Genomic DNA, 19,359 nt, shown 5'->3' on the forward strand with positions numbered 1-19,359 from the left:
GGGACAACTCACAGTAACGTATCTTACAGCACTATGATGAACAGGGTAAAATAATAAAAGCAGGAAATAATGGTGTGAGATAGCTCTAGGGAGATGTGTGACATTCTGAAGATGAGTAAGGCATTATCTACATCTCATAGGACTGTAATACACATTGAATGTGACACTTGCATCACATTGGATCATTAGTTAACTCTTGTATTGAGTGATGTCATGTATGTCTTGAACATGGCTAAACATTTTCTTATCCATTTCCATTTATGGCATTAGGCGACTTACATTCATCTAATTTATACAGCTGAACATCTGAGGGTTAAGGGCCTGGCTCATTGGCCCAGGAGTGATAGCTTGGTGGCCCTAGGATTCAAACTCTTGGCCTTCCGATCAGTAGTCTAACACCTTAACCACTGAGCTACCACAACCCCTATTCTTTCACAAAGCCATCCAGAAGATGTATTTCTTTCCTGTTTACTGCTTGAATGTTGGTTCACAAAGAAAAGAAAAAAGGTGATTAAATAGCAGATTATCTATCTGACTTGCACTTGCTATTACTCAAGCATTAAGACAAAAAGTGTTTCAAATGAGAACTCTGTATGAAGCAGCCACTGAAGAACCTATCAAAGCCCTGTTAGTTTCAGAGTGTATCACAGTTATCTATTTATGTACATATCTGCTCTCTCTCTCTCTCTCTCTCTCTCTCTCTCTCCCTCTCTCTCTCTCTGTGTCTCCTGCTTTCCAAAATGGGAGCTCACTGCCCCTCTCAGAGCCTGGCGTGTGAGTTTATGAGGCTCTAATAAGCACTTCAAATCTGATACAGAGCACGGTCATTATGCAATTGTTTTCTTAAAAGCCCATTGTGAGCGATTAAGAAAACGGTAAATTATGAAGATGCCTCAATTGGGAGGGGGCAGGTATCCCAACAAACACACACTCAGAGTGGGCTGCTTTATAGCCTGTGTCGTCGGTTTCACTGAGATTATAACAAAAAAGAAACAAACAAACAAAAGGAAATAAATGAATGAAATTGGTGGATGGGAATATTTTAAACACAGGAGGATAAACTAATCTGAAAGGGACAAAACTATTAATAAATAATACTAATAACACTCTATGTAGATAAAAACTCTATAAGGATAAAATTTAATAATCAACATGGATCTAAAGTGTTTAACAAGTAAGTCTCAGTATGGTTAATGATTCCTTAAATTATCTATCACAACCACACTGTTCGTCTATTCATTATTATAATGCCCCTGTTTATAACTGTATTCATTTAGATTCAACAGCACCCGTTACTATAAAACTGAAGATGTACATGACGAGTCAGAGGTTTATTTTTTTAAATGATGATATAGAAATAACGTTCCCCAGTAGCGAAGGCCTCTTTGCTTTTGCCAGTGACACACTGACTAGAGTCGGGTGATGTGACAAAAATATATCACATTTCTCAAGGCATTTTTTAAAAATACGTAATGTTCACAAAAGTAAATTATTTAACACAAAAAATTGTTTTGCTGTAGAGATTCTGTAGAAGCTTTTAGCATTAAATCAGCTATTTAAAAAAAATAAAAAGTGTACTACATTTAAATGTGTAATAAAGTTCATGGTATTGTACAATATGTATCACGGTGTGTATATTCCGTCCTCAAAATTCCTGGCCCCAATAGTGACTGACACTGTTAAAGTTAAAGCGATGGCGTGTCTGTCAGAGACTAAAGACTTAAGAGTTTTAGAATAAACGATCATCATGCAGATCACTTATGCAAGCTATACAGAAAAAAACCCAGATATCGATTTCAATAAGTGCAACCAGCCTGAGTATCTGTAGAGAAATCTGTCCTGTAGATTTTGCCTGAATATGATTAAGAAGCCAAACAAATGTGTAAACAGAACTCTGACATGGAAGAGGTATCAGTTCCCATGTGACTAAGCCGAATTGATGGAGTAGTCTGAGAGAGCGAGATGTCCGGTGTGTCTGAGGACAGCACAGCTACTAATCACTCTGCTTCAAATATAACATAAACTGCATGTTATTTTCTTCCCTCGCTTGACTTATCTGAAATGACTCGCGTCCACACGGCTCACTCAAACTGACTGTAGGAAAGGCAAATACACTGCTTCTTTTCTGTTTCTTTTCCGAAATCACCTCAAGTCTGTCTCGCCATTTAAAGCTGTGGACAATGAGGGCCTTTACAAACCTAATACCATCAATAGTTGTGTACTATTCAGCCAGGAGCCAGCCATATTGGGCGAAATGATGTGAAAGCCGGCCGCAGTGGGGAAGAAAATTGCCTCAAATTTCTAAGATGGCGAGAATGTGTGAGATAGCGCACGTGTGAGGAGGAAGACATAGCACATGGGAACACACCATATCTCTTAGCAGCCTACAATGAAAGGCTTCAGCTCTCGCTTTTCATTTCCCACAGACGCGGTCACTCAGCATGTCCTCTCACACGGCACAGGAAGAGAAAAAAATAACAGTATGCTAAACGCACTAATCGACAGATTAACCAAACCTTAGTTAGCATTGCTTCAGAGACAAACACGTACTTGTATTCTTTCTCCTCACTCCGTATAATTTGCTACAAAGGAATAGCAAGTATTTTTATTAAGATAATTGATACAAATAGAAACAGAAATGTTGTTCAGATGACTGGACAACAAAGTGATGCCAACAATAAAAGATAGATGGCCTGCTTAGAGTCAGAGGCTTCAATCCTTAACAGAAAAACAAGGAAAAGTAAAAAAGGAAGAAAAAAAAAGTCAGCTGAGAATGCTAGTTAATCACCATTTATCTCAATCTTATGAAGTCTAGTTTTTCAGCAGCCATCAGGAATAAAAGCATGATTAATCCCTGTATCTGTGCCGGTGTGCCTTGCTAATGGGCGCGGCCATTAGAGAAACTCGGAGCAGTCAGACAAGGTAACTCATTTGCTGGACAAAATAAGTGGTTTGATTTTGATTCTCGTCTTCGATTGCCACATTTTAATTTCTCCAAAGTTGCGATTTGACTTTAATCATTGTAATGACATGATTTCTAACTTTTAATTAAAAGTGAGAGCGCATGTGCTGTGGGCTTCTTAGAAGTTCAAATGCACTCAGTCTGAAGTCCACTAGATTGGTGAGCGTCGCCCGAGGACGGATTCAGGCATGTGCTTCAAGAAGAGACACTTTCATCAAACAACGCATTAAAAATTAGTCCTGGGTTTGTATAAATGAAACAGAGCAAATAGGAATAAGACGCACAGATGTCTGCTGTACACTGTATATGCAAAGTGATCATTTAGAAAAGCTCCATCACTGAAGGCTTGGCTGTCCTAAGAGGAAAGCCCTGCATTGTTTACATTATGAAAGATCTAAAATGTTCCTTGGAGTAAATAAAAAAAAAAAAAGTTTTTTTAACTTCACTTCATGCCTGATATGTTTAACCTCGCCCCTTTTTTTTTACAGTAACAGCGCTTCTATTTACACAGTGATGTAGTTAGCGAGATTGACAGATAATTACATCAACCTGAGCAGTGGAGCAAAAGCAAATGCAAACAGCTCAATGCTTGAGAATGAATGTTTTGACACAGCTAGCTGCATTCACCATCTCCTATTTACAAATTTATGCTGTTAGCAAGAGAAGCCTTTACTTTGTTGTTCATTTATTCATGATAACGCAGCTGTAATAAAGGTACGATCTAAAACTATTCCGAACTTCAAACAGGAAGTCTTTCACAAAAATGACTGCAGCAATACTTATGTTTGGTATTTTTGTGTGTATTTTTGGGTGATTAAATGTGATTAAAGGTGATTAAATTATTTAAATAAATCAATGTATTCTTACTGAATCACTCATTGGACATTTTTTTCATGTTTAACTTAATGTATGTATGTATATATATATATATATATATATATATATATATATATATATATATATATATATATATTCTATGTATCATGTATTACAGTATGTTCTGCTCAGTAAATCATCTCTTGATTTGTGTATTTATGATGTAGCTAATGGAAATTTTCAGATAATGAAAAACCATTTTAAAGCTTTAGACCTGGCAAGGGTTTTTATTTTAACAGATTTTATTCTAACTTTAAAACTTTCTTTTTGTGTCACATTGATGAACGATATTCGGGCCATTTACAGCAGCATAATTAGATAAGTATCCGATAAAGACAGCTCATAAGAGATCCTGACTTATAAGGTGACTGTTCTTTTTCGCTCTCTGTACACAAGTCAGACACCAAAGTATGTGTTTCCGTGAATGCATTTTTGTCCTTACTTGCACAACAGGTCCAAATCTTCAGCGTATCATCTGTATGGTGATAAAATTCGATATAACCGAAAGAGCAGTGCGGGGTCAACCCTGCTAAGCAGCAAGCAGAACATGAGGGTTAAATAAGAGCTCACATACTGTTCAGATTGAGTGAGTGCACAATAACATCAGTACTTCTGCTTCCATGATAAAGTCAAGCAGCAAAGCGGGAGCCGGAGAGCAGATTCTCCACACTGTATGTCATGGCAGCTGTGATATTCTCTGGCTTTAATAAGCGCAGCTCACTGTGGATGTTGCTAAGCCGAGGAGGAGAAGGGTGCTCTCACGGCTCAAAAAGGCCATTACCTGCGCCAGCGTGCTTTTCCAGCACAGCACCGCTGGTAGCCATGTTTATTCATGACACAAGCGGCGAGACCTGCAAGGTGACTAGCTGTCAGGAGCTGGCAGCCTCGTCCGACGCTCTCTCCATGATTCCATCTGATAGAGAAGAGAAGCTGGCTGCTGTGCATATAGTGTGTGTTTGTGTGAGTGTGTGTGAGAAAGAGAGGGAAGGGGAAGCGGAGAGATCTGGGGCTAATTCACAGTCATTATGGAGAGCAGGATGTAATATGTAAACTCGGGCTCACTCACACGCACACTGGGAGTGAAAAGAGAATGTTGAATGAGTGTGTATCTGTGCTCAGGTGTCAAAAACAGGCCAGTGCAGGAAAAAATATGCCTAACCAAATAGTGAGGGGGGAAAAAAACAATCCACCTTCGTCGGTGCAAATGGACAGTAAACAGTTATACTGAGCTGTACAAAGACAGGCATCACCTTCTGTAAATAAAAAAACGTCTGTAACCAATAAGCGATTCAGACAGCGCGCTCCAACCCAGGCAGCTCTGACTGCCTTTTTAATCTTATCTTGTTAATATTTTAGAAAATGCTTACAGGCATATGAATCAATTAATTATGGCTGGTATGGAGCTCATGAATTGTGCACATGGACTGTGCCAAATCCACATGTCAATCATGCCTCAGCAACAGCTGGGTAATTACTGCCGTCCACATCTAAAGACAGCAGCAATGCCGCACTTAAAGAATGTTGTTGCTCTGGGCTGAATTACAGATTACACAGACCTGGATGAACTTAATATGACTTTGATCTTAATTTACAAAAAAAAAAAGAGAGAGAGAGAGAGAGAGAGAGAGAGAGAGAGAGAAAGAAATGCAAAAGTTTGCTCAGGCTTCCTTGTGCTGGACAGGGAGAAATGAATAATATACACTCATTTGCATCTGGAGCATGCAAGGACAAATAGTTTGGCTACTGTTAATTGATTTTTTTTTTTTCGGGGAAGATGTTTTCTGTGCTGTAAAACTGACTCAGATTAAATATGCTATTAAAGAATGTACATGCTAATTTAAGCATTTGCTACAGAACAGTCTGCGGTCTCGGGTTGCATTAGTAGTGCTGTCAGTGGATAACTGCACATGTTGAGTTGAGAAACAAACAAATCCTCTTATTATGAAGTTCGTTGAAGCGTTTCGCCTGAAAGTTTGAGGGTATTTCTGCATGGATTGGACTCGGAGGCAGCAGTGTGTATAGCAGGGCTGGAGACTGGACTCATGGTGATAACTGCTCTCTCTCTCTCTCTCTCTCTCTCTCTCTCATACACACACACATACCCATGCTTCTCTCATTTTGTGCATCTTAAGCATTTTTGTATTTATACAATAAAAGCATGAGCCTGAGCAAGTCTGCGGAAAAAAGAAACAAAGGAGAAAATTAAATAATCAAGTGCTTCTGAAGGCTTCATTCTGATTGGTTAGAAGTTGTTCATCGCTCCTGAAAAGACCGGAGTGCAAATGAACAAAACTGGCCATGCTGTCAGGGTGGGAGAGATGCCATGCTCCCTCTCTCTCTCTCTCTCTCCCTCTCCTGTCAATCACAACACTAGACAATCACAGGCATCTGTGAGCTCTTGCATGAGGAATGGGTCGGATAGCGCTTTCCTCCACCTGTGACGCAGCATGAGCAGCAAAAAAATGAAAAAATGTTTCTGAGAAAGTGTGTAGTAGCCTTCTCATTCCCTGTTTGGAATGTTATCCTCATTTGATAAGTGAGAACTGGCTGGTGGATGGGATTTATCCAAGAATAATGTACTGTAGTTCTGTGCAAGGTTTATATTAACATGTTTTACATCAGAAATATTTCCACAGTGACCTGTAACCATGATCACTACACATGAACAGACCTTTATGCATTCAACAGAAAAATCTTAAAGATTATTCTAGCTATTACAGCATAAGTGATACCAAGAATTCATATGGTTTGTGGACATTCCACAACTTTAAATATGCTACAGTAAACAAATACAAAGCATGACATGTTTTCATTAATAATTAAAACAAAACGCTGTGGCATAAGAGAAATAAAGCACACGCTATTATGGGAATAGAATAAAATTCAGGCTTGTAAAAAAACCTGTTGTTGATTATTTTCCTTAAACAGCATACCTCATTGTGTTTTATTTCTTACATATGCTGTCTACTATTGGTTATGAGGAAGCTTTGAGTGAGTCTAACCCAGCAACGGCTCAGCCTGTGAGTCAAGAGTTTGGTGATTGAGAGGACGCAGGAGCTCTGATGTTTGTTATCGGTGTCACTGGGCCATGATACTGAGACTGACATGAGGGGAGGGCAAGGGTGGCATCAAACCTCTCTCCAACCAGCACCTGCTCGACTCTCGCATCAGCAAGCGTCCTGCATTTCGAAAGCTGTCATTGCGTCACGAAGCGGGCAGGAGCGGAGCGCGTACATGGCACAGAGAGTCATCGTCCTGTAGACAGGGAGCAGACGGGGTCAGGGTACGCCAGCTAAACCCCCGCTGTTCAAGCACACCCAAGAGAACACAGCCAGACTCCTCCACCACCTACCCTACCTCCACTCTTTCTCTTTTCTCCAGGAAATCTATACCATCCATAATTTACACAAGCTGAGACAAAGAAACGGGCAGAAAATGAAAAAAACGGTTAAATAATTGAACGTAGGTACCTTTACTAAAAGAATATAGAAAAACAGAACAGAACAGAAATACATATAGCTCGTCTTTCAGGAAGAGAAAGTAGGTCAGGAAAGGAGAATTCATCAAAGATACACAAACACACGTATATATATATATATATATATATATATATATATATATATATATATATATATATATATATATATATAAGCTCATACAAGGTTCAAAATATAACACTCTGAACACCTCGCCACTCTCGCCACAGAAAAAAAGAACGAAGAAAATAGATATAATCAGGAACAGAGAGACAGATCTGCTCTCAAGCTCACAATCTCTCCAGAAAGTGAAGTGAAAGGGAACACGAGCAGCCATCGTAATACAGTCATCACAAATCAATACAAAAGCGCTTAACAACCGGCCTCATAGTCGCTGACATTTCATGCTAATGTGCTCCATATTTGAGCCATTAGCACGTTCACTGGGTGCAGGAGCACGTTAGTGGCGCCGTCACATTGTGCCCTGCTCATTTGGTTAAAATAAGCCTGCTACTCTGGATGAGGTTAAGTGCAATGAGTTCAGCACACTACAGAGAGGGATATAAAGCACAGTGTAAACCCTCTCACACACCGTACTACAGCACAAAAATAAAGTCCAACTCGCACTCCTTTCCACTGAGCTAATATAAGAGGGGTGGACTGCTGTCAAAGGTGTGACAAAGAGAGAGAGAGGGAGAGAGAGAGGGGGAGAGAGAGAGAGAGAGAGAGAGAGAGAGAGAGAGAGAGAGAGAAGGAGAGAGGAGAATGACACAGTAAATTAAAGACAGAGACAAATATTCATGCTCCACACAATACAAGTTTCTCTGTAAGTGCTTCATTGGATGATGGCAGTGGGTTTGTACTGTACCCTGAAATTGGCTGTGTATTGTTTGCCAGTATGAAAATAAGTCAAATGTTAGAACATGAACGCACCAGAACATGGAAAGCATGCACTGTAAAGCACAAAGATGTCTCAATTTTAAGAATAAAACAGACAACAGTGCTATCCTGGTAGGGCTAAAACACTGGATTGTTTACATTAGTGTTAAAAAGCTTCTGCTGTTGATTAGTTTGTCTCCTATTCTGTAAATCTCTCTCTCTATTTCTCTTATCATGCAAATGACTGTGTGTGTGTGTGTGTGTGTGCATGTGTGTGTGTGTGCGTGCGTGTGTGTGTGCATGTGGTGTGGTTGTGGAAAGAAGGATGAAACACACTCTTCTTGCTGAGCCTGAGTTCCTGTCCTCCTGAGCGACAGCAAGCAATGGCTGAAATGTCTGCGTCTAAACTGAAGTATGGAAGTTTGGAGCCGCATAAATAAAATCCCCATGGCAACTAAATACGGACGGAGATAAGAGAAAGCTGGGAGGATTTATGCATTTTTCCGAGCTGTCATGCCCTAAAGAGCCTCCTCAGGCAAAGCAGGCCACCTGCCACCCACTATATTAAACCAAAGTCTTCAGGCCTCTCTCTCTCTCTTTCTCTCTCTCTAATCGTCTGCTTCTTCCTTCAGAAGTAGACTAATGTTGGCCTAAGACAGAGACATGAAAAGCTCAAAATGTTATTCAAAGCTTTACCCTCTCTATAATAGACAACACTGAAAACAACACAAATCTGAGGTGATGTAGTGCAGGCCTGGGTCAGACTACACAGAGATAAAATGTTAAGAAACACCTCAGAATTTTGTAGCAATTCCATTTTCTTAATTGCACAATTTATTTATTTCTTTTTTTTTTTTTTATAATTTTCGTTACAGAATAATAACTACTTCTAGGAGGATTTGGGATATTTTCTATTTTTTACTATTTCATAAGACTAATGAAGACTTTAAGACTATGAACTAATGAAATAATAAAAAGAAATACCAAGAAAAATAAAATAAATAAATAAAAGCTTCATTCGAGAGGATTTTCTTAAAGTTCACTTATAAAAGTCTATAAAAACTGCTTGTCTGCATAAACAGTTTGAAGTTTTACTTGAAATACTACTTATTAAAAGAGCATTTTAATTCAGAAATGAAATGACACGAGGGCATATGTTTATATCTAACAATGAATTAACTTTTTAATATGTTATACTGAAATAATTAGAAAAATAACGTTCCTTTCATTTAACAAGCAACCATAGCGTAATCTTAAGAACTTCTAGAAATTTCTCTCAGACCACTTGTGGCAAAATTTATTGCACCCCAACAAATCTAAGTGCAAAGGAGCTGTCAGTGTCGAGAGGCAAAACACTTGCTGCCTATGAATGTTTCTTTCACTTTGGTATAAATATGATGATTCACGCAGGTCAAATCTAAAAGTCCAAAAGCACTCAAATATTTGAAACAACTGGAATTGTAATTTTTGACCAGATAAGATCACAAAGAAAAATATTGCCCATGAACCCCACCATTTAGCGAAAATGAAACCTTCTGGTGAAAATAATAGACGCGCCTTCCCACTGTAAAATATGGCGGTGGTGGAACGTTGATGTTTGGTGGTCTTTATAAAGCAGATTAAAACGTGCTGTCTGGAGGAATGGCCCAAGATTCCTTGACACGTGTCCTGACATTAGAGCGTCTGTGCTGTTATTCTCTCTCCACGGATAGATATTAATTGTGGGGTGTCTATATTATGTAAACCAGCATTGTGCAGGAAAAGGTTTTGACAGTAAAATAAAATCCATCACCATATGTTTGAGAAGATAGAAGAAGAGAGAAAGAAGAGAAAGTGGTACAAGATTGTGTGTGTGTGTGTGTGTGTGTGTGTGTGTATATGTGTGTGAGATGAAAGCAGACAGCTTAATCCTAGTGCATGTTTAGCTGTGTATGGGGACAGAGGTCTCGTCAGACCTGAGAAAGGTGGACCGGTGTGTTTGTGTGTGCTTGCGTGTGAGTAACGAGGAGAGACAGGTGTGCGGCAGCCCCTCGGCCCCTCGCTGGCCCCTTGCTGCGGGAGAGATGGCCGTCCCTCCACATGGCCATTTATCTCCATTTTAGCCTGGCCCATACAGCCTGCTCAACCAGCACTTAAACTAAATAACCCTGCTGGATTTCTGCCTCTGTCTCTTCAAAAACAGGACACCGCAGCACACAGGCCAACCCTCACCAGCATCAGCACTGTGTGTGTGTGTGTGTGTGTGTGTGTGTGCGTCTGTGTGTAAAGCACTTCAAGGGAGCAGGACAGCAGCGTCTGATTCAGTGCCATCTTATCCTGTGTAAAGCCTGGCCAATAAAAATACAACCAGATTGACTGTATTCATGTACAATACGTGAAAGGTTATTGTGCAGACTATCTGGTAAAGCAATCAATCTGCTGTGTTAAAGTCAACAGAAATTTCTAGATTATAGTGTAGTATTTCTTAAGAGTAATCCTTGAACAATGAACACAGATATGTACTTACTTTAATAAGTATGAGAGCCAAAGACAAACCTATGTTAGCTCATTTTTATTAAAAATGTTAGCTCATTTTTATTCTTTTTTCTCTTTTAACAGTCAAATCTGTACTGATTCGGAACAATATTTTCTTCTTTACACCACAGCACTGCTGCCATCTCAATCCTGACTGGTCAGAAGAAATTGATTCTGTTTCTAAAAGTTGCTCTAGGAATAATGCTGTAATTATGTTAAATACAAAATGACAGTTTTATATTGTTGTATTGTTGTCCTTTGGGGTCACCGCTACAGATCATCTAATCTGTGTATTTTGATTTGGCACAGGTTTTACGCCGGATGCACTTCGTGATGCAACCCTTAATTAAAGGTAACTATGAACAAGTGACTGTACGACCTGCCGTACACTTCTCACATATTTTGCACTGGAAAATTTTAGGAGTTGTAAGAGTTAATAAAAGACTTCAGATCTGGTCCTCTGCTTTGTGCATTATACCACTCCGCTGTTCATTCCTTTCTATAAGAGCGAATGGTACCTCAATGGTTCAAACCTCTTTATTACTACTCAGAAGGTTAGCGGTTCAAGCTCCAGCATCATCAATTTGCCAAGGCTGTAACCCTTTCTGCTCCTGGGATGCTGTATCACAGCTGACGTCAGCTTTCTAACAAGCTGGAACACGTGAAGGAAGAATTTCAGAAAGAAAGAAGTATTGGACATGAGACAAAACTTTTTTTCCTCAATTAATCCCTTTGTAAGAGAACAGAGAAATGAAAGAGGGATTAAATTATGTAATAGTTATGCACATATTACAAATTTACTATAAAATGCATATAAAAGGATGTTTCACTTCTGACCTAGAGATATCACGCTGCTTATGTGGTGTTTAGCAGCTTGGCGCCGGTGTTGGCCTTGTGCTTTTGCTAACTGGAACGCTTTCAGAGAGGGATAAAAGGTGAAAATCTGTTTAGTGGCATTATGCCACATGTAAAGCATTAAAGCGTGGATTGGCTGAGTACAGTATGTGTGTTGTGTGTTATAGATAGAGACACAGAGAAAGAGAGAGAGAGAGAGAGAGAGAGAGAGAGAGAGAGATGATAAGAGAGTTGGATAGGCACTGATGACAGTACAGGAAGATCCTCTTTTAAGCACTGTGGCAGTTAGTGTATCAGGAGCACAGGGTGGGTGTACTAATAATACTAAATACACGCCATGATGAGCTATTAGAGGAGGCTTTTTTGTGAAAGTGATAAATAAATCCTCTTTAGTCAGTGTGACAGTAATCCCAATGCCCCTGTGCTTTCATTCCTTCAATCCATCAAACGGTGCTGGGTTTTAGCAGCACTGAATATTCCCAAATCTGTCTGATTCTACTGTACTGCTGAAGCTCCGTAAACATAAAACACGCCGTAAATAAAACATAGCATTTCCTTGGAGAATATGAAACGACGTCACTTCTCACAAAGCTGCGCTGTAATCTTTATGAGTTAGAGATCAGTGAGCGTAAAGTGCCACGTCTTTATGCAGAAGGCCATCGTTTATCAGCTCTCTGAGCAATAAGACTAGCCTTAATAAGCCTATTACATATTGGATTTCCCTCGGTGTGGAATAAGTCACTTGAACGGCTGTTCTCAGAAGCAATAATACTTGTTTTTGATCAATTAACTGTGTCCTTGTGAAATGTGAGGAGAATTATTCACTCTGCTTTTAAAAATGCCACTGATTCAGGGTCGGGTTCTTAGATTTATGTCAAATCATTCCAATAAAATAAATAAATAAAATACATTTCTCTCGCCCTTCATACTCTATTAGAAACAAGAAATTGCTGAATGCTATAAATGTGGTCTAGTGTGGTAGAAAGTGACACAAAAAAAAAAAATCAACCCTTGCATAGCTAATATAAATATATTTCTGCCAAACATCAGTCTGTACAGGAAAGTAGGATAGAAATCTCAATCATATACTGTATGTTCAGTAACATCTCAAATCTGATTGGTCAGAAGGTTTGAATTCAGCGTGCAGGTAGCTGCGGCTGCAACCTAAACAACAGGTTAATATTAATGTTCGAATATTTCTCAGCGTGCATTATTTTCATATATCATCACAACCTGTCATGTGTTATTACACTTGTACCACAGTGCAGCTGAATGCTAGAAGATCTGCATTATTTTCATACAACAGTAAAGGTACTACAGACTGCAATGTCTTGGTGTTTAGTTTCCTCTGTTCTCTTACTTAAATGATAAATGCGCTTTGTGTGTGTGTGTCTGTGTGTGTGTGTGTGTGTGAGAGAGAGAGAGAGAGAGAGAGAGAGAGAGAGAGAGAGAGAGAGATGTAAAGAAAGACACAGCTTTCATAAAGAAGAGAACAGGAACTAACTTGTCACTTGGATGTTCCACAACATTAAATCTAACTATAATGCTTGACGTGTCGTTCATTAATAAATTAACTGTTGGCAAGTTCATTAAGTGTTGGCAAATCGTTGTGGTATAAGCAGAAAAACACACTCCAGACTGTGCTGTTATGCAAAAATAACGCACTGAGGAAGTGTAGGAACTGCCACATCCCGACCCCAGGCAGGCATTATCTGTGTATAACAGCATGGTCTATCATGTTATACCTTATATAATATCTCTGCTTCTGTATTCAGTCCAAGCATAAAGCTGTTAAAGAAACAGATATAATGTTTACTTTTTTGACAATTTTTGTTATTTTTTGTTATTAATTGTGTGTGCGTGCATGTGTGTGTGTGTATATTTGTATGTGAACATCCTATCAGCTCTGGCAAACCAGTGGGCGGGACTGAGAAAGGGGAGAAGGGGAGGAGTTACCATGGTGATGAGGTATGTTGTTGCCCTCCGAGGTGAAGTGTCTTGGGCCTAGTGGCTGAACACGAGCTGGCATTAGCTGGCCTCTCCCAGTAAGGGTCGCTGTGGAGAAATGTGGAAAAGCTCTTAAACGCGATACTGCTATACAAACAGCTGACCCCTGACCCTTGACCCTTCCCCACCTCCCCACAACTACACACCTTCAGCACATTAGAATGCACGTTACATCATACTCATTAAATCATGCAATTGGTTTTCATTGAGAGGATGAATGCGAGTTGATTAACCGGCACGTGTGAAGATTTAAACTTTGCAGGCATTGTGAACAAGCAATATAACATTACAGTAGATGGAAACAGAGTAAGCAGATGTGCAATGGGAAAGAACATGAGTAACTCTGATTCAATTATAAAATACAAAATAAATTACCAGACAAATAATAATTCATGCCAAGTGACACTGATAACATGTGACAAGTTTACACCATATAATATGCTATTTATTAGGAATAAATCAATATGCAAAGCTGAAATTCTGCAACATGGTATGTTTGTTTTTCACAGATCCGAAGCCCTTGATGTAATTGCTGTCACATAAAACTACTTCAAAGCTTTAGAACACATTAGCTCACATTAGAGGTGTTCAGACTGAATCGACCCTGGTCACTAGAATTTTTATTGGCTAATGAAAGCAGAGTATTTTTCAAATCTGTGATTTAACCGCAATTTTTGCCAAATGTTCCATTAGAGACGTATGATTAGCAGCCCGGGCTCTTTTTTATGTTGTGTTGCTGTGGAACTGATAGCAGAGCTATAATTATTGAGCCGGCTCTAATCTGAACTCCCTCTCATGGTTTTTTTTTTACACTCCTGCATCCGAACACTAAAGAGCTTTCATTGGTGAAGGGCCCTTCATGGGCACTACGAAGTGGCAGAAGCTGTAAAAAGGGAAAGCTGATATGTTGAGATGAAAATCTGTAATGGGGATGGATTCATATCGGCTTGATCGCTTCATTACTCGTTTTCGGTGAGATTACGGAGTTCTGTGTGCCACATGTCATATTACCCCGGTCTTATTTCATTTACATTGGCTGCCTGTACAGCTTATCACATTTAAAGCCTTCTATCTTATCCACAAAGGAGCCACACCTGATAGTCGACTGAAGGCTGGGATCAACGTGTTAAATATGGGCTGTTCCTGATTGGTGGGAAGGAAAACCTGCAGCCACAGGATAAGATTAAACACCTCTGCCTTAAATTGTTTAGTTCCGGCATGTTGCTGATCTCTTAATGCTGTATATCCCATCCTGAGCACTTCACTCTGCAGACGCAGGCCTGCTCCTGCTGTCTTACTTCCTCTGAGCTCTGCATTAGAGTTGTTTGTGTGCGTTTATTTCAGCTTTTTATCTTATTTGATTGCAGTTGATGTTTCTTAAATTTGTAAAAAAAAAAAAAAAAAAGATCTTTAATGAATCTGACACTGTAATTCGACACAGGACGGAAAAGCAAGCTCTGGATTTGATTATTACCTTTTTGTACCATTGCATGTGTTGTAATTATTTATTTTTGCTGTTATGCTTGGGGGGAAACGCTCGTATTAAAACTGCAGTCATTTCATAACGGAAACCAGAGCTATTTATTTTACCCACTTTTTTTGTCTTTGTTCTGTCTTATAGTTATTTAATTGATAATTGTAGAATACTTAATGTTATTAACAAAGTAATAATAATAATAACAACAACAACAATAATAATAATAATAATAATAATAATAATAATAATTGTTATTAATAGTAAAATATTATTATTATTATTGTTATTATAGTTGTCATTAGTGTATGTTGTCATTATGTTGTCATTAGCACAGTAGATTTCAGTTATGTCCAGCTCCACTTCACTATCGCTGTACACTGACTTGCACACACAAGTAAACACACAATCCCGCACACACTCATCAACCTCCACATCCTAACATGGATTTTTTTTTATATGTCATTCCACGGCTGTGTATATTGCAGAAGCAAATGGAGATTTGGCCCATTTTCATTACCCCTGTAGCAGGCATTCTTTGAAAACTATATGCTTTTTTCCCGTCTACATGTTGAGTAACTAATCTGCACAAGGTGCATTGTACTCTATAAAATGCTCAGAGTTGGCCTTTCTGCAATTTCCAAGGAATCGGGTATGTGATTGAAAATGTGTCAAGTCTATAATCAGGGCTTGTGCAGGCTTATACACGGTCCCTCTGACCCGCCCTGTTCACCGCTGTCCCCCGTACATCTCACAACCTCTGAATGTGGACTGAGCCGAGTCTGAGGCCCGACACGTGACACGTCAGAACACACATTCTCAGCTGAGTGGAGAAGATACACACCATTGCTCAGTGGCTCACTAATAAGCGAGGGTAGTTATTCAGCAGGGTGGATGTGTTTCTGCGCTCCACACAGCTGGATGAACCAATAAAAAGGTAACTAAAAAAGAAAGGTGAGAGAGAATGAGATGTGCTGGATGAATTCTATTCAAACAGCATTCACTGTACAGCGTAGGACATGGCTTGTCACTTGACTCGTCTAATCCTCTTAAATAAAAAATCAACAATTCAATACAAGGGAATTTATCAGGGAAAAAAACTAAAAATTAATAGACCTGAATCAGCACTGTGTGAGCTTGAAAAGACACTTCATTCAGGAGAAGACATTTTATATGAAGGTGAGCTTCTGAGCTCAGAAACTCTATCTCAGGGTTAAAAATGAGTAAAATAACTTCAAGTAGGGGTTAAAATACAAACAAAATCTTCAAATCCTCAGAAAGTATCGCTCCTACACTAAAACATAGAAAAAGGTTTACCTGCTGCCTTATAAACCTGAAGATAAGAAGTAGTCAAGACAATTGATTTACTTTAAGTTTTTTATCTTTCAATACTTAAGTTCATGTGTGAATTAAAGTCGAGGAGAAGAAATAAGTTCACACAACTCAGGCTATCATGTTTTACAGCGGAGTGTACTGTAAGCTTTTATTCTACTGTTTCTAAAGTGTATTAGAAGCAATATGTCAAACAGATCATAACAATTCTCTCACGTTCAAATGATTTCATTCATTCATTCATCTTCTACCGCTTATCCGAACTACCTCGGGTCACGGGGAGCCTGTGCCTATCTCAGGCGTCATCTGGCATCAAGGCAGGATACACCCTGGACGGAGTGCCAACCCATCGCAGGGCACACACACACTCTCATTCACTCACGCACTCACACACTAGGGACAATTTTCCAGAGATGCCAATCAACCTACCATGCATGTCTTTGGAACGGAGGAGGAAACCGGAGTATCCGGAGGAAACCCCCGAGGCACGGGGAGAACATGCAAACTCCACACACACAAGGTGGAGGCGGGAATCGAACCCCGCCCCTGGAGGTGTGAGGCGAACGTGCTAACCACTAAGCCACCGTGCTCCCCCTCAAATGATTTCTGAGTACAAAAATCAATCAGCATCTACAGTACATTTAACAAACCACCTGAAAGTACATTCCATGTGCTAATCTTCTGAGTCTTCTGGATTACAAACGTGTACAGTAATTACTTTTATATAAGGATTTCATTTTCTTGCCAGGAAAAGCGCATGACAACAACACAACACTTGCATGTTCTCGTTAAAACCTGGCTGATGTTTTAACTCTGACTTGCCCTCTTGTGGACTGAGCTTTTCATTAACCTCATGCACAAAAGATATGTAGGAAAATATGCAAACCAAGCTAGCAGAAAAGTGCCCACATGTACATACTGTCGAGGTAATATTCAGAGCTGGATTAATAAAAATGGTCTAGCAGGAAGGGTTTTTTTATTGACTCAATGCATTAACTGCTGGATTAGGTGAGAAGAACCGGCCGGGTAGATTTATGGTGCCTTTTATCAAAGTCATCTACAGGGAGCAGGGTGACGAACGTTTACAGGTAAACCCCTTCATGTCTACTGCAATAATATGACCTGTAGTTACAGACCTCGTTTCAGCGGGGTCATAGTACCCACTGCCCTTTGGCCAGCATAAATCTACCCCCTGCATGCCTGGTAATCAGACTCTCAACACTCCACTCTCAACTCTGTACTGAACGCTGAATGGTTTCTCCAGAGAACATCCATGCTCTAACTAATGCTACATACATTCCAAAAACATTTCAAATCCACCAACAAAAACTGTGTATTTCAACTGAAAATGCATCAAAAACAAAAGAAATATACAGTATATCTCAAACACATTACTGTAAACTGGGGCAAATCCAATTTTTTACATTGAGGTGCCAAATATTTAATGTAAAAGTGAACATCGTAACGCTGAGAACTTAAAGATAATGTGTCTCGACTGTATCATCCGGGAGTATATTACACCCTGACTCAAATTATTAGTTTCTAAAGGAAAGGCACGTCTTTCAAAGCGAAAGCTGCATACTGTTTAAAATGCTGTCAGTAAATGGTCAGGAATGTTAAATAGTTCAGTTCTGATTCAGGAATCCATCCATCTATTTTCTGTACTGTATTTTCTGCTTACGGGTATGTAGGAAGCCTGGAGCCCATCCCAGGGGACATGGGACAGGGCATGAGACAGGGGACACCCTGGACAGGATGCCAACTCATCATGCACCTATTCACACTACAGACATTTTATAGATGCTAATCAGCCTACAAAGCATGACTTTGAACTGCGAAGGAAACCAGAGCAGCCAGATGAATCCCTTGGAGCATGAGAAGACACACAGGACAGCACACAAGGCAGATCCACTCCCAAAATCCTGTTTAATTGTAATGTGACTTTGTGTATTGGAAAATTCCAAATAGCAATTCTAACTTCACCAAATGCAAATAAGATGCAGATGCAAGCTTTTAAATATAATCATCCCGAATCTTAAACAGACTCATTAGTAATGCAGGAAACAGTGATTATTTACAAAAACTTGTCATTTTTTCTTTAGAAATAATTTTTATGAATTTTTATGAATTTTTATTCATTATTAATTCTAATCTCACCTGATATCTAAGTGCTCGCATATCTATAGGTCATGATCGTGTCTTTAATATATTTACTAGACGTAAGTTTTGATTTTGTTTTTTTTATGTATTTAAATTTTTAATTTGAGTGTTACTGGAATGTTACTGGAGTGTTACCTGAGTGTTACTGGAATTGAATAAAAAAGTTACACCTTTTGGCAAATTTGTACAGCTAACATGTTTATTACTACTACTCATTACAAATCACGAAGGTTTCTTCCTTCTTCCCCTACGGCTGTATGATATACATCAATGCAATGGGCTCAGTTTAGCATCCAGTCAAGTTCATCAGTGTAAAGTATCAATTAATCAGCCGCACTGACCGTCTCATGCTACATAACACCGTTAGCACTGTATCTATTCGTTGGTGTCTGAAGATAGATAAAGCACTGGACTACTTGTTGAATTTGAGGATGATCACCTCAGGCCCTGCCTCAGGAAAAAGGTTCAGTATGCTGGAGGAACCAAAGACTTGTCAAATCCCTTTTGCCTCCCTACAGCACAAACTTAAACTAATTTGAAAAAGCATACTGAAGTAAGTTTGGCTAATTTCCTAACATTAACTGACTGTTTTTATTTTTATTTAAGTTAGCTGTTGTTTTTTTGTTTGTCCATTTTTTATTTGTTTACTTATTTTGTTAATGCCAGATTAGCCTAGCATCAAGTCCGTAATTAATAAGTTAAATTCTAGCTGATGCTAAATGTTAAAATATCGCAAGAAATGATGTTTTTAGGCAAAAAACATCAGAAATCATCCTCAGTTTTAGTAAGTAATCAAAGTGAGATTTTCACATGAAAACATGACT

The 19,359-nt window shown here is 39.1% G+C and overlaps 1 protein-coding gene across 1 annotated transcript in view; it reads right to left on the reverse strand.

The window, feature by feature from the left end:
* The window catches only part of LOC132852464 (neuronal PAS domain-containing protein 3), a 220,285-nt gene that overhangs the window by 148,701 nt on the left and 52,225 nt on the right, over positions 1–19,359 (reverse strand). The window contains exon 2 of the mRNA XM_060879687.1: positions 13,519–13,617. Coding sequence (XP_060735670.1) covers positions 13,519–13,617 — 99 coding nt within the window. The remainder of the gene's footprint in view (positions 1–13,518; positions 13,618–19,359) is intronic.

The sequence above is a fragment of the Tachysurus vachellii genome, chromosome 10 (assembly GCF_030014155.1).
Source record: "Tachysurus vachellii isolate PV-2020 chromosome 10, HZAU_Pvac_v1, whole genome shotgun sequence".
In the NCBI taxonomy this organism is placed as follows: domain Eukaryota; kingdom Metazoa; phylum Chordata; class Actinopteri; order Siluriformes; family Bagridae; genus Tachysurus; species Tachysurus vachellii.